Source organism: Galendromus occidentalis, unplaced genomic scaffold (assembly GCF_000255335.2).
Source record: "Galendromus occidentalis unplaced genomic scaffold, Mocc_1.1 scf7180000077539, whole genome shotgun sequence".
Classification (NCBI taxonomy): Eukaryota; Metazoa; Arthropoda; class Arachnida; order Mesostigmata; family Phytoseiidae; genus Galendromus; species Galendromus occidentalis.
The window spans coordinates 114046-125917 of NW_003805527.1; the positions used below are offsets into that span (position 1 = coordinate 114046).

Consider the following 11872-nt stretch of genomic DNA (forward strand, 5'->3'; position numbering starts at 1 on the left):
AAGCTATTGTAAGCGGCCACAGTCGAACTTGACTCTCTCCCGAGCTTGTGTTCCCCTGCGCTCCTTTACCCGGATGAGCGAGAAAGCCTCGAGGACCCTTGGAGGGTGTCTGGCTCGGCGACGACGCTCTGGGTTGGCTTGTTGATTTTCTGCTTGTGGATGGAGTAGAATACACTAAAGTCGAATGTGCCGATCGATCCGTTCACCTGACAATGATCCGAGGCACGTATATCCCGAAATATCGTGCGGCATGGGTATTTTCCGCTCCTTTGGACCAGCGGACAAAGGGTCACTGAACGTCCAAACGATGCTTTGAGACCGACGTCTCACAGTCTGCTGCGGCTTGTGATGAGATAGAAAGACCGTCATCTCGACGTCGTGATTCACGATCCCCGGAATTAAATGTGGAAGTTAATACATATGTGTATGAGAAACGACGATCAGATGCGTCCGATTTCGGTCTGCTCCGAAAACTCCTGAGACCGCCGAGTTCAGAAAACAGAAGTCGACGTCTTCCGGAGTTCGAACTCACTTTCCCGACCTGGGGAAATCATCTTCCGGTATCATCCCGATTCGCCTGGGACACTTTCGCTTTATGCCGGCGCCGGCGCGGCGTCCCGACTCCAGATCAGGGACCGGCTCGGTATTTCCCGGAGCGAATGCACACGCGCCTTTCCAAAATCAACAGTTTCGGACTCCGGGCGGGTACGCATTCCATTCCCCGAGCGAAATCGGTTCGCATCGAGCCGGCAAGATCTAACATCGACGCGAGGAATGTACGGAAGGAGCTTGCAGAGTGATCCGACTCGCGTCCACGGTATCCGAGCCCCGAGTTCCATTCGAAGAGTCCCGATCGTGTCGAATTCTGAGCTGGGTGAGATGACGGGCTCGAATCGCATCTCGCGCCCAGCCTACGATCCCATCGCATCATCGGAGTTTTTTCTTTGAGCACTTCCCCCCCCCTCTCCGGTCGATGAACACCGAAGTTCGTCCAGCCACGTTCGGAGGAACCTACGAGTATTTGCGCGAGAAGCTTGGCAGCCTGGGGAACGGAATCCCTCCGGCGACACGGTCAGTGTCGATATGTGACAAGTTACGTGACGTCCAAAGCGCTCGGTCATCTCGACGATGCAGTCAGCCAGGATTCGATCGGGGCTAGCGCGATTCGGGCTGATGAGCCAATTCAGGATACTTGAGGACTTAGGACTCATTGTCAGACTCATCGTCGACCGCGTTCGAGCGTCCGGCCGCGACCGAGATCAGATGTCAGCTCAGGGCTCGGAACCCGCTAGTTTCTTCTGGCGGAGAGTTTCGCTTTTCCTGATCCGGGGTAATGATCTCGTTCCACCAACTCGTATGTTTTCCGGAGAACGGGCATCAATCATAACGATGTGAACACGAGAAAAGACGGGTATGGTGGCGACGGGGCTCTTTGGCAAGCGGGAAAATTCAAGGCGACGTGCCACGTCCAGCCGTCCGAACGACCCCTAACGCAATCTCGATATTCCTTCATTAATACACATGCTCGAATGCGTGCGAATTCTGTCCACACGTACCTCACATCCATGGCGCAACAGAACTTTGCCTCGATAGAAAGCAGGAGAAAGGATATAATCGATGCGGCACGCTTGCCGGCCCCACCTCCAGGCGTACAAACGGGCGGACCGATCTACGTGCGTGCGTATGTACGTACGTACGGATAGATCCATCGCTCAGTCAGCGCCAGAATGAGAGGAGCTCCATCTTCCCCGACTGAATCTCTAACAAGCGATATTTAATCTGAATCCCATTTTGTCCCACGTGACACGCCCACGCAGCCCGAGAGGCCGAATTCACGGAGCCGCGACGTTTCCCTTTCAGCGCAAAAGCCACAGGGAACCGAGCCGATCTCGAATCTGCGTATCAATAGGGGGGAGAGGGGGGAACAGCGGGAAAACGTGAGGAACGGTCTCGTTCAGGCTCGAATTATGTTCGAGGGACATACGCATGACTCACGCGAACGATTGCCCTCGTGAGGCGCAACGGGAGAGAATTTCCTAGCCGTTTTTCCCGGAACCGGGGCACTGACTTCTCCTTTCACCATCCCAATTCCTGCTCCAATCTGTGTTTTACAGCTGCTCGTCATGTATGAGCTTCCAGCAAACACTTCGCGCTCGGAACTATTCCTGCGCCTGCTCCCGTCTTTTTGTTCGAACTCAATTTCCACCGATTTTCATTTCTCCACCGGTTCTGATTTCCGCACCTTCCCTGCTCCGTCCTCCTGACTGGACGCGTGGTAAGGACGTCTGACCAACCGTCCGACAGCCGACAGCACACCGTGAAGTCGAGAGGAGGCGAATGGACTCGAGAAAGAAAGATCTCCATGAGAATTTTGATCGATGGAGCTTTTGTCGCCGTGCCAGCTTCGCTGCATGACGAATGAATCGCAACAACTCCCACCAACGCTCTGGGCTTCATGTCGCCCGATTGCGAGCCGTATTCACTCCTGCAACCATTCATGCCGATACTAACTGCTCCTTGACTGCTCAGCCACACGGAGTTTTTTCGATAGTTTGTTCTTCTCCCAATATCATTCTTTCCTTTCTTTGGTTATTGAATTCCGAGCCCGCCTCCAGCGGTACTCCTCTTTCGGGGGCGGACGACGAGAAAGTGCTGCTGAGGTTGCAAAGCCGACTTGGAATCCGATCAAGCGGCCAGACAGTAAGTCAGTCGGTCGGTCTGTCTCTCCGCAGTTGCTCAAACGGAATTCGACTCAAAGATTGTCGGCGAAACGAGCGAATCCACCGTCGAACGAATGAGTGAACGAATTATTCAGCTCTCCCGCCTAGTGACTCGTAATCGAGTTAGAATTGTCAGACTCGGCCGACGGGATTTCGCAGAGTCGGGCCGCCGAGTTTGTTCCCGGCTAGCGTTAATGAAGAAAGCTATCTTTCGTAGAATTAGCCTAATCCCGAAGCTCTATCTTTCGCAATGTGGACGCCTTGCGTTGTCCTCTTCCCTCGCCCAGATTCGTCCTGAGCTCGCCTCGTCGGCCTAGCCGACAGTCCGGCTGTCGGCATGAGTGCTTTGCGAGGTTTTCGAGAGCCTACGGAAGGCGTTGACCGAAAAAGCGCTTCCGACTACACGCCGCAATTTCAAGGTCCGCCTTCGGCCTTTACCCGCATCGTGGCGCGCCGTCCCGCTCCGATATCCCGGCGAGCTCATCACTCGGCATTCGTAGACTACTTAACACGATAATGCGACACCCTTTCCTCCTCGTATTCCTCCTATGACTCTCATTCGGATTCGGTGCCGCCCCCACGCCCCTCCTCTCTCTCCCCACTAGCCCTTGCTTAATCAACTTAGTAGTTTCCACACCAACGCTGTCGAGCCTCTCCATTGCCGCGACGTCGGTCGTTGACGACTGCAGAGAGACAATGGAACAGCGGACGAGAAGGACGAAGACTTGTACGCTTCCTTTTCCTCCGGACTACCGTCCCGGCCTCCCACGTCTGTCGTTATGGTCGGACTTCGACTACCCGACAGCGAACGTCAACATTCGGCGAGATGGCCTAGCGAAGCTGCAACCATAACGACATCCACAACCTCACAAAGAACGAAAGGATTTCGTGAAACGAGTGTCAGCTCGAACAGATTCCCTCGCTGCTCATATGACTAATCCGACATTCGGGGTAACGAGCGAGTTTCTCTTTGTAGAACTCCGCACACATGTTCCTCGACTCTCCCGTTGGCCGATCCCGCGACTGCCTTGGCGGCGAGATCTCGCGCAGCTCACATCTCTATTTTCGGTCACTTGTCTTTTGACGCCTCGCTGAGTGAGACGTGCCGCTGAATGGCTGATCTGTACCGCTTGTTCGAAACGAACGCAAAACCTCCCTCCAACGAATCCACTCCCCTACTCACCCAGCCTACGTATGTACCGTGGATCGGCAGCTCCGCCGACCTGAGCGAAATTGCTCAGAGCCTTTTTGAGGGTCGCGTCCGAAAATCTATAAAAACGGCAGCACTCGTGATCTACGTCCGTTCATCGGGCGCTGTCCATTGTCTCAGAGGTCATTGCTACTCGCGGTGGTTCCGGGCGGCGCTTCGACTCTGTGCTCCTCTCTCTAGAACTCTATACAATTGGCTCCGCCATCCAATATTCGAGACACGAGTCGGACTTGAAAGGACTTCCTGAGCCTTGTTTCGCAAGCCCTCATTCACTTCAAAAGAGCTCCGCGACAATGGCTCATTCAAGGGATTATCTATCGTCGCGAGCCCGTAAAGCGATACCACCAGGCTCGCATCGTCCGAGGGACAAGACGTCCTTCGGATGTCCCTACACGCACCGTACGGTATTATTCGCCTCGAGCTCCCGCTGATTTACTTTCACGCACCCGATGATCGAGGTTATGCTCGGGAGAAAAACGGGAAGCCATCGACAGATAATCCCCGGGGGGATCCGCGTCGAAAATTCTCATCGAGCAGGGTGAGTGTCCGGAATTGGGCCCGCAAAGTCGTCGCACGAAATAAACCGCGAACTTCTCTTCGGCAGGAAAATGACGGCGGCGCGGCGGTCAGCTCCTTTGTTCGAGTCTTGGGGCTGCGGACGTCTTTGTTGGGTATGTGGGAACACTACCGTCTGATTGCCCTTGTCCGCCGGCCCTCTCTGGGGTTTTTCCTCGCAGGACTTCCCCCTACACGGGGATCATGGGAATCCCAGGCATTGGAAGTCGCGACTTTATCTAAATATGTGTCTGCAATAAATACACGCGCACAGCCTCAGCCTGGCATTGTTGTACCAGCCTGTGATGAATCGGGTATTCGGTACAATCGGGCTACCGGCCGGACAATGATTTCCAGCCGCAAAGCATAAGGTCAGCGCGGTGAATGACTCCTCGATTTGAATTCCCGCGCATCTCGGTGGCTGTGCAAGAGAACCGAATGACGCACGAGGTTCGAAACGGTCGGACAACGGGAGACGCACAAAGCACGTCAGCTCCGAGTCCGGAAAAAACGGCAGACCTGTGAGCGGCGGGCGAGCGGGCGTGCGAGTGGACAAACGGACGGCGTGCGGACAACAGGAGCGAGGATGACACGCCTATGAACTGCAGCGCTGATGACAACATGCAAACACGGATGCGACCTTCACTGAATCTCATACATAAACACAGACAGAAGCAGATTAGCATCTAACGCTAGTACACAGGCTTAAAGACGGTTAATAAAAAAGCAGAGGACAGTGAGGGGGCTCGTCGTGAGAGACACCTCATCTTCCAAATCCTTTCCAGTTGCCGAGAGCTTGGCGAACCGGGTCTGGTGACGTAATCGCGGGTAGATGCATCGACTTACGTCATATTATACCACGACGAATCTAAATGACAGAATGGTCAAGCTGTAAACCTCCGGCCAAGCGTGCTCCGGCTCCGAAGCGATAAGCGTCTGTGGGTGACGCACTGCGGTGATTCGGAGCCAGGACTCGCATAGGGTTTTGCGCTAACGCTGGACGTTTACCTCGGTGACGATGTATTTTTTCCAGGGGAAAGGGATAGTTCGGATCCACGCCTAAACCTACGTCTCGTCCGTCGGAGGATGAACCCGTTGAACTTCCCCCCCCCCCCCCCACTCCATCGGGGAACTCATCGATGAGCCGCATTGAGGCACCTGGATAGTTCCCATTCAAAGCCGCGGCGCCGTCTTGCGAGCTCCCCGCGGAAATATTCGCAAATGACCGGGTCAACGCGTCCATCTAGCCCCGTATCTCACGGTTCTCAATCGTCGGACCAGGAGAAAGTTCATCAGAGACGTTCCAAACGCCGCCGGCGGCCCACCGTCCGACCGGGCAGGACGTCGCTGCATTGTCAGATAACTCGTGGATTGCTGACTGGTTCGTGGCGTTGACGTTCAATAAGCCATGGGTTTCACTCCACCCCTGACCATTGCTACACCTAGCTCCTGATGGCAGCCACTCGTCCAGACTCGACGGCCCTGTTCCGGGCGAGAGAGGCGGATTTTCGTTGCGGCTTCGCCCGCGGTCGTTGTCGTCGATATTTCTGCTGCAGGTGGAAAATAGAGGGAGAAATACGTATTTTTCACAATTTCCACCTTCTTCCTCGGTAGGCAGTCGGTGGAGCGTTTGACAAATGGCCATTACTGCGACCCACTTCGTTTCCCACCGCAAGGCTACCTCGCAGCTCCCAGTTTCAGAAAAACGAACATTCGACGTCCCAGTCACCCCTTCGGTGCTATTGTAGTCTGATTCGACATTTTCCTCGAACAACAAAGCCAGCCCCAGAATAGACCCGACGGTCGCTCGGTCGGTCGATGGATTTTTAGTGAGCATCTGCTAGAGCCGAACCTCAGCCGACCGCGTTCATGAGATGGATTTGCCGCGCGCATCGACTCCTGAGCCACCACGGGACTGTTGCATGCAATTAGGGGACCTGGTTATAGTCGCGAACTGAACTCGGGCCCTAGGCAACACGTCAGGATTTCCGAGCTTCGGCTCGTTGAACGTTTGAGGTCGCGAAGCGCCAAAGATACTGGGGCTCTGGATACGAGCTGCTCGTTCCGCTACCTCTGTTTTTCCTTCTGTTTTTCTCTGTTCGCGCGCCTCTAGATGGCTGCGCCGCGACGTCGCAGTGGTGACGTCACGCGAGACCGACAGTACCTGACGCGGTTACCGGGGGACCCGAAGTTACAGATATTTATTAGTCATTGGCATAGTATTCCCAGGACATAAATAACGCACACTAGATTCCCAGATCACTACGCTGCTGAATCACGGATACATCCCGTCTTTCGGAGGGAAACCCCGAGGGCGCCCTCAGACGGTAGCTCTCGTAATCTCATCTCTGCGCGCTTCCAATATCTCGTCTGGAGCGCATGTGACACTCCCACCAACGCCAATCTACTGATTGGGGTTTAAACACCGAACAGAAAGTTTTCTTCTCCTGAAACATCATTCAGTAATAATTTTTCCTAGGAATTTAGCTTCTGCTCGGAGAGTCTCGTACATTTGACTGTGGTTCCCGAGTCGTCGCATTTACCTACGTGGCATGCAGTGGTTCTCTCGGAATAAATTCTATTCTCCTGAACTCTTCAATCTCGACCCGAGTAAAGCACACTTCCCCGAGATGTACCCGGTACCCCAGACTTCACTTTCGCCGAGCCCCGAGATCAGAATCTCCGGAACACGCTTGTGTCCCTTTCCCGTGAGAGAGATCGACCTTCCCCCCGGAAACTTCTACTGTACTGAATCAGTACTGCGAATTTTCGAATCAACACCTTTTCCTCTTTTTAGTCGCTTCGAAATACATTTTTTTTTCTTTTCAATTGCATGAGCAAACGGGAGATCCTCCAGGAGACCCTTTTTAAATGAATTTGTATGTATCCATTGAGTTCGACTCAGACTGTTTTCTATAGAACATTGCTGGCTTCTTCAGCTTGGCCAATTCCCAATGGATATATTGAGTGGATTGGGCGCTTGAGAATCTTCCTGTCTCCTCTCATGACCATGCATGATCGTTTTCTGAGATCTGTTCTCTCGCCACCGAACACGTTGACTACTCTGCAGAGCGGCCAGAACCCACGCGACGGACTCGGGTCTGCCATCAGGCACACGTCGCCCACATTGAGCTCATTCGGAGATGTTGGTTTGGTTTCAACTGCGTTCCTCAACTGACCCAAGTACTCGAGTCGGAATCTTTTCCAGAACGCCTTCATGACGGCCTCTTGGCGTTTCCACGCTTTCGACATAATTATCGGCATGTCCCGGTCGCTGACTTTCAAGTTGACCATCGAAGTATCTGGGAACCTGGCTCTTGCGTTGTATCCATTCACCAGATCCGCTGGGCACAGTGCTCTGACCTCACACTCACTGGATGGAAGCGCTGTTATTGGTCTCAGATTGACGCACAGCTCGATTTCCGACAGGATTGATTCCAACTCCCGAAATCTTGGTATATTCGTTCCTAAGATTTTCCGGAGTGGACGCTTTATGCAGCCCACCAAGCGCTCCCTCAGAATGAGGTATTCCGCACGGATATGATGAAGATTGGTGGTGATTCCTGGTGAGTGGAGACATTTTGATTTGTGAATCCACGCTATGAGCAACTTCGTGAAATAGTTCCGCCCATCGAGGATTATCGGATATTTTTCACCGAACGACAGATCACCGGACTTGATCAATCCTGACTTACAACGTAGGATTCCATGTTCATCGACCATCGGATTGTAGAGATAAAGCTTGCTCGTTTTCGGTAGCTTTCTCCCTCCACTGGCGACTTCTGTCGGGAAATCCATTTGCTGTAGATCCCTTATAAGTGCTCTCTCTGCGTCAAGATATTCCTCGACCTGAACGGGAATGTCCATAGACAAATCCCTCTTGCGAGCTTTCTGGAAAACCCTCCTGACGTAAGCCAGCGATCTCACCGCTTTCGGCCACGATGAAAAGTGCTTCTCCTTGAGCAGAGACGACGACACCTTTGGCAAAGCCGTGACATGCAGGATGTCTGTTTCTGCGACGTTGCCATGCTTTGCCTCTGCTATTGCCTCCGCGAATTCTTCTTTGCCAATGCGGATCGGGTCCGGCAACTTTTGCTCTTTTAGCCACGAAGGTCCATTCAACCAGAACTCGACACTTTCCCTCGACTCCAGTGAGTTGCCTCTGCTGAGCAAATCAGCCGGGTTGGACTTCGTGGCCACATAGCGCCACTGATCCGGCGTTGAGAACCTCTGGATCTCGGTGATCCTGTTGGCGACGAAAGTTCGCCATTCCGATGGCCTGTCCCTCGTCCAACCGACCACAGCACTATTATCCACCCAGTAAACCGTCCTTTTGACTGTGTTTCCGAGTGCCGGTCTGAGCTTCTCAACCAGGCGACAGCTGACTAGAGCTGCCATCAGCTCCAAACGATGGATATTCCAATTGGCCTTGTTCGGCGCAACCTTCGCTTTCGCCATGAGGAACTTGATTTCCGGATCGCCGTCCTGGAAGAACTCCTTGAGATATATGACCGCCCCGTAAGCGACTTTCGACGCATCAGAGAACGCGTGGATTTCTGTCCGCCTGGGGAGTCTGTCGATCCTCGCGTTTGTTCGGCTAACGAGGATTCGATCCGCAGACTTGAGCTGCGGAACGAACTCTCCGTAGAGCTCACGATGTTTTGCGTTGAGACGATCGTCCCATTGAACTTTGTCCTGCCACATCATTTGAAACAGCACTCTGGCATGTATCGAAATCGGACAGATTATTCCGAGAGGATCGTAGATTTGAGCCAACCCTGAGAGCAGCGAACGCTTGCTCGGTTTCGCATCGTTGAAACATCTGTTGGCGTTGGTTACGAAAACACCAAGTGCGTCCGTAACCTGACACCAGCGTATCCCCAGGAATCGAAAGTCTGGTTCGGCGCTCCGAATCGACACTGTCTCATCGGAGAACGCTTGCCTCATTCCTTCCGCCACTTCTTCCGAATTGGTAGCCCATTTCTTCAGCGGGAAGTGCCCGCTTCGGAAAATTTCGACGCATCGTTGTATCTTTGTTAATGCTGTCTCTTGGTTAACACTACCGAAACTCAAATCATCCATGTAACATGAGAACTGCAGCTCATTGATGAACTCAGTCTCAGACGGCCGACGAGTCTTCTCGCCATCCAGATGGAATTTGAGGCCTGCTTGGTATAACCATGGGCTAGCGGAAGTCCCGAAATCCAATCTTTTCGACCAGAACTCCTTGATAGGAGCTCCGGCGTTTCTTGAGACTCCGGGCCGATAGTAGTATCTGAGGAACGTTCGGTGTGATCGATCGATTTCAAACTGATGATATGCTTTCTCCACATCCGCCACGACGGCAATGGGAGACTCTCGAAATTTCGTGAGCACGAGGAGAATGTTCTGGAGTAGGTTGTATCCTGTTATCAGAACGTCGTTTAATGAAGCCAGATCCTTCGAACGACAACCTGCATCCTTGACAATCCTCAACTTGAAGCCCCTAGGTGACCCTTGGTCGGGTTTCTTGACCACCTGGAGTGGTAGATAATGCACGAATTCTCCCGGCTTCCGTTTCGGAGCCAGCTCGGCATAGCCCTCCTTGATGTATTTCTCCATCTCTTCGTCGATCGCCTCGAGAACTTCTTTGGAACTCCGCGAAATGAGCGAGTTCAATCTGTTGATAGCAATCTTTTCATTGTCGCCTAGCGACTGGAGATTTTCGTTGAAGATGAGCTTAAGTCGATATCTCCCATCTTTGTTCCTCGAGATGTTTGCCTTGAACAACTCATCCAGGCGTTGCATCTCTGCTGCAGTTTCGTTTTCTGCTGGCGGTTCGACCCCAAGTAGCTCAGTCTCGAACAAGAACTCAATGTCTCGTTCTGTTTTCGAGTTTTCCCGAGCCTCGGTGGTGGATTTCAGTGACTGTTGTTGCTGTTGAGTTGACGCCGACGACTGGAGTGCACACACGACGTTGGTGAACGGACTGAGCGGCGCCTTTCTTCCGAAGGTGAACCACCCGAGTCTTGTTTTCAGTGCCATCAGCCGTCCCTCCGACCGCGACTCGTTGAGCCATATTTGACCCAGGTCATCTGTGCCGAGGAGGATGTCAATCTCCTTGAATTCGGGATCCTCAACGAGATCTGCGAATTCGCTGATTCCGCCCAGCCGCTCAGCTGGAGGGAAGATTGAGTCCGTGATCACTGGAATGCCAAGGCATTCGACGGGAATGGATTCTTGAGGAGCAAATCTGCTCGTGAGATTGATCCTATAACACAGATATTCCCTAACTTCTGACGCTCGTCCACCGAGCGTGTGATTGATGAGTTGCTCCCTATTGACCACTGTAGCTTTGAGAGCTTTCGCTAAGCGGTTCGTTACGTTACGACCTTTGACTTCCGCTGTCTATCATTAATCTACGCAGACGGAATCCCTTCTCCGTGACGACATTGGCGTAGCCAGTAGCGAGGTTGGAACTTTTTGAAATCCGGTGCGTCACATTGGCGATACCTTCTGGTTCGGGAGCGACCGTTCCGGTTGCCAATACGGTGACATTCATCATCGTTGACGTCTGACCATCGTTCGAACTACACTCTTTTACGCAGAGCAACGAATGGTGCGCACCGCTGCAGTGCTTGCACTTAGTCTTTATCCTGCATTTTGCAGCTGTGTGATTCCTCCGGAGGCACTTCGCGCACGCGTTTGCATTCCGCACGGTGTCTGCCCTCTCGTAGTTAGTCAAGACTTTCTTACACTTGGCAGACGAGTGATTATTTAGATTACAGAAGATGCATGAGTGATCTCCTGCGGACTGTATCCCAAAGAACGCGTGATTATCCCCGGCTTCTTTTCTGCTGAAGTTCCCCGGCTTGCTCTTGGCACTGAATTTATCGCGCGGAAAATTAGAATCCGAGCTTGTCCTAGCGATAGAAGGAGCTAACCTGATCCTACTCTCTTTGCTGAGAAACTTGAGGAGAGCTTCCAACTGTTTAACCGCCTCGTCGGTCTCCGACACCTCGTGAACTCGGAGAAACGAATCCCTGACTGAGCTCGGTAGGTTATCCAAGACCATTGGCAAAATCATGATCGCGGCCCCAGCGAAACCACCCTCGAGAGAAGATTGAAGAGCTTTGATGCTTTGTGATAGAGACGGAACCACTACGTGCCACTTATCTGGGATCCTGAAGTTCTTCGTTGAGCAGGTCTTGATGATATCAGCGGCGTACGCGTACTGTGCCGAAAACACACTTCCGTATTCTTCCTTGATGATTGACAGCGCTGTGTCGTAGAGTTCCTCCTTCAGTTGTAGATGAGCGATGGCCTTCAACGCGTTCCCGGACAGACAACTTTTCAGTTTCTCGAACTTATCAAGTTTGTTGACACGATCACTGACGGCTGACTCGAA

At 52.8% G+C, this 11872-nt stretch overlaps 1 protein-coding gene across 1 annotated transcript; it reads right to left on the minus strand.

Moving 5' to 3' along the window:
* Positions 1–7398: 7398 nt before the first annotated feature.
* Positions 7399–11813, minus strand: LOC100906182 (uncharacterized; the record flags this gene model as incomplete). Its single annotated transcript, XM_003748620.1, has 3 exons — positions 7399–10832; positions 10978–11348; positions 11409–11813. Coding segments are annotated over 3 exons (4210 nt in total), but the record flags the coding sequence as incomplete, so codon positions are not given.
* Between the last annotated feature and the right edge of the window lie 59 nt (positions 11814–11872).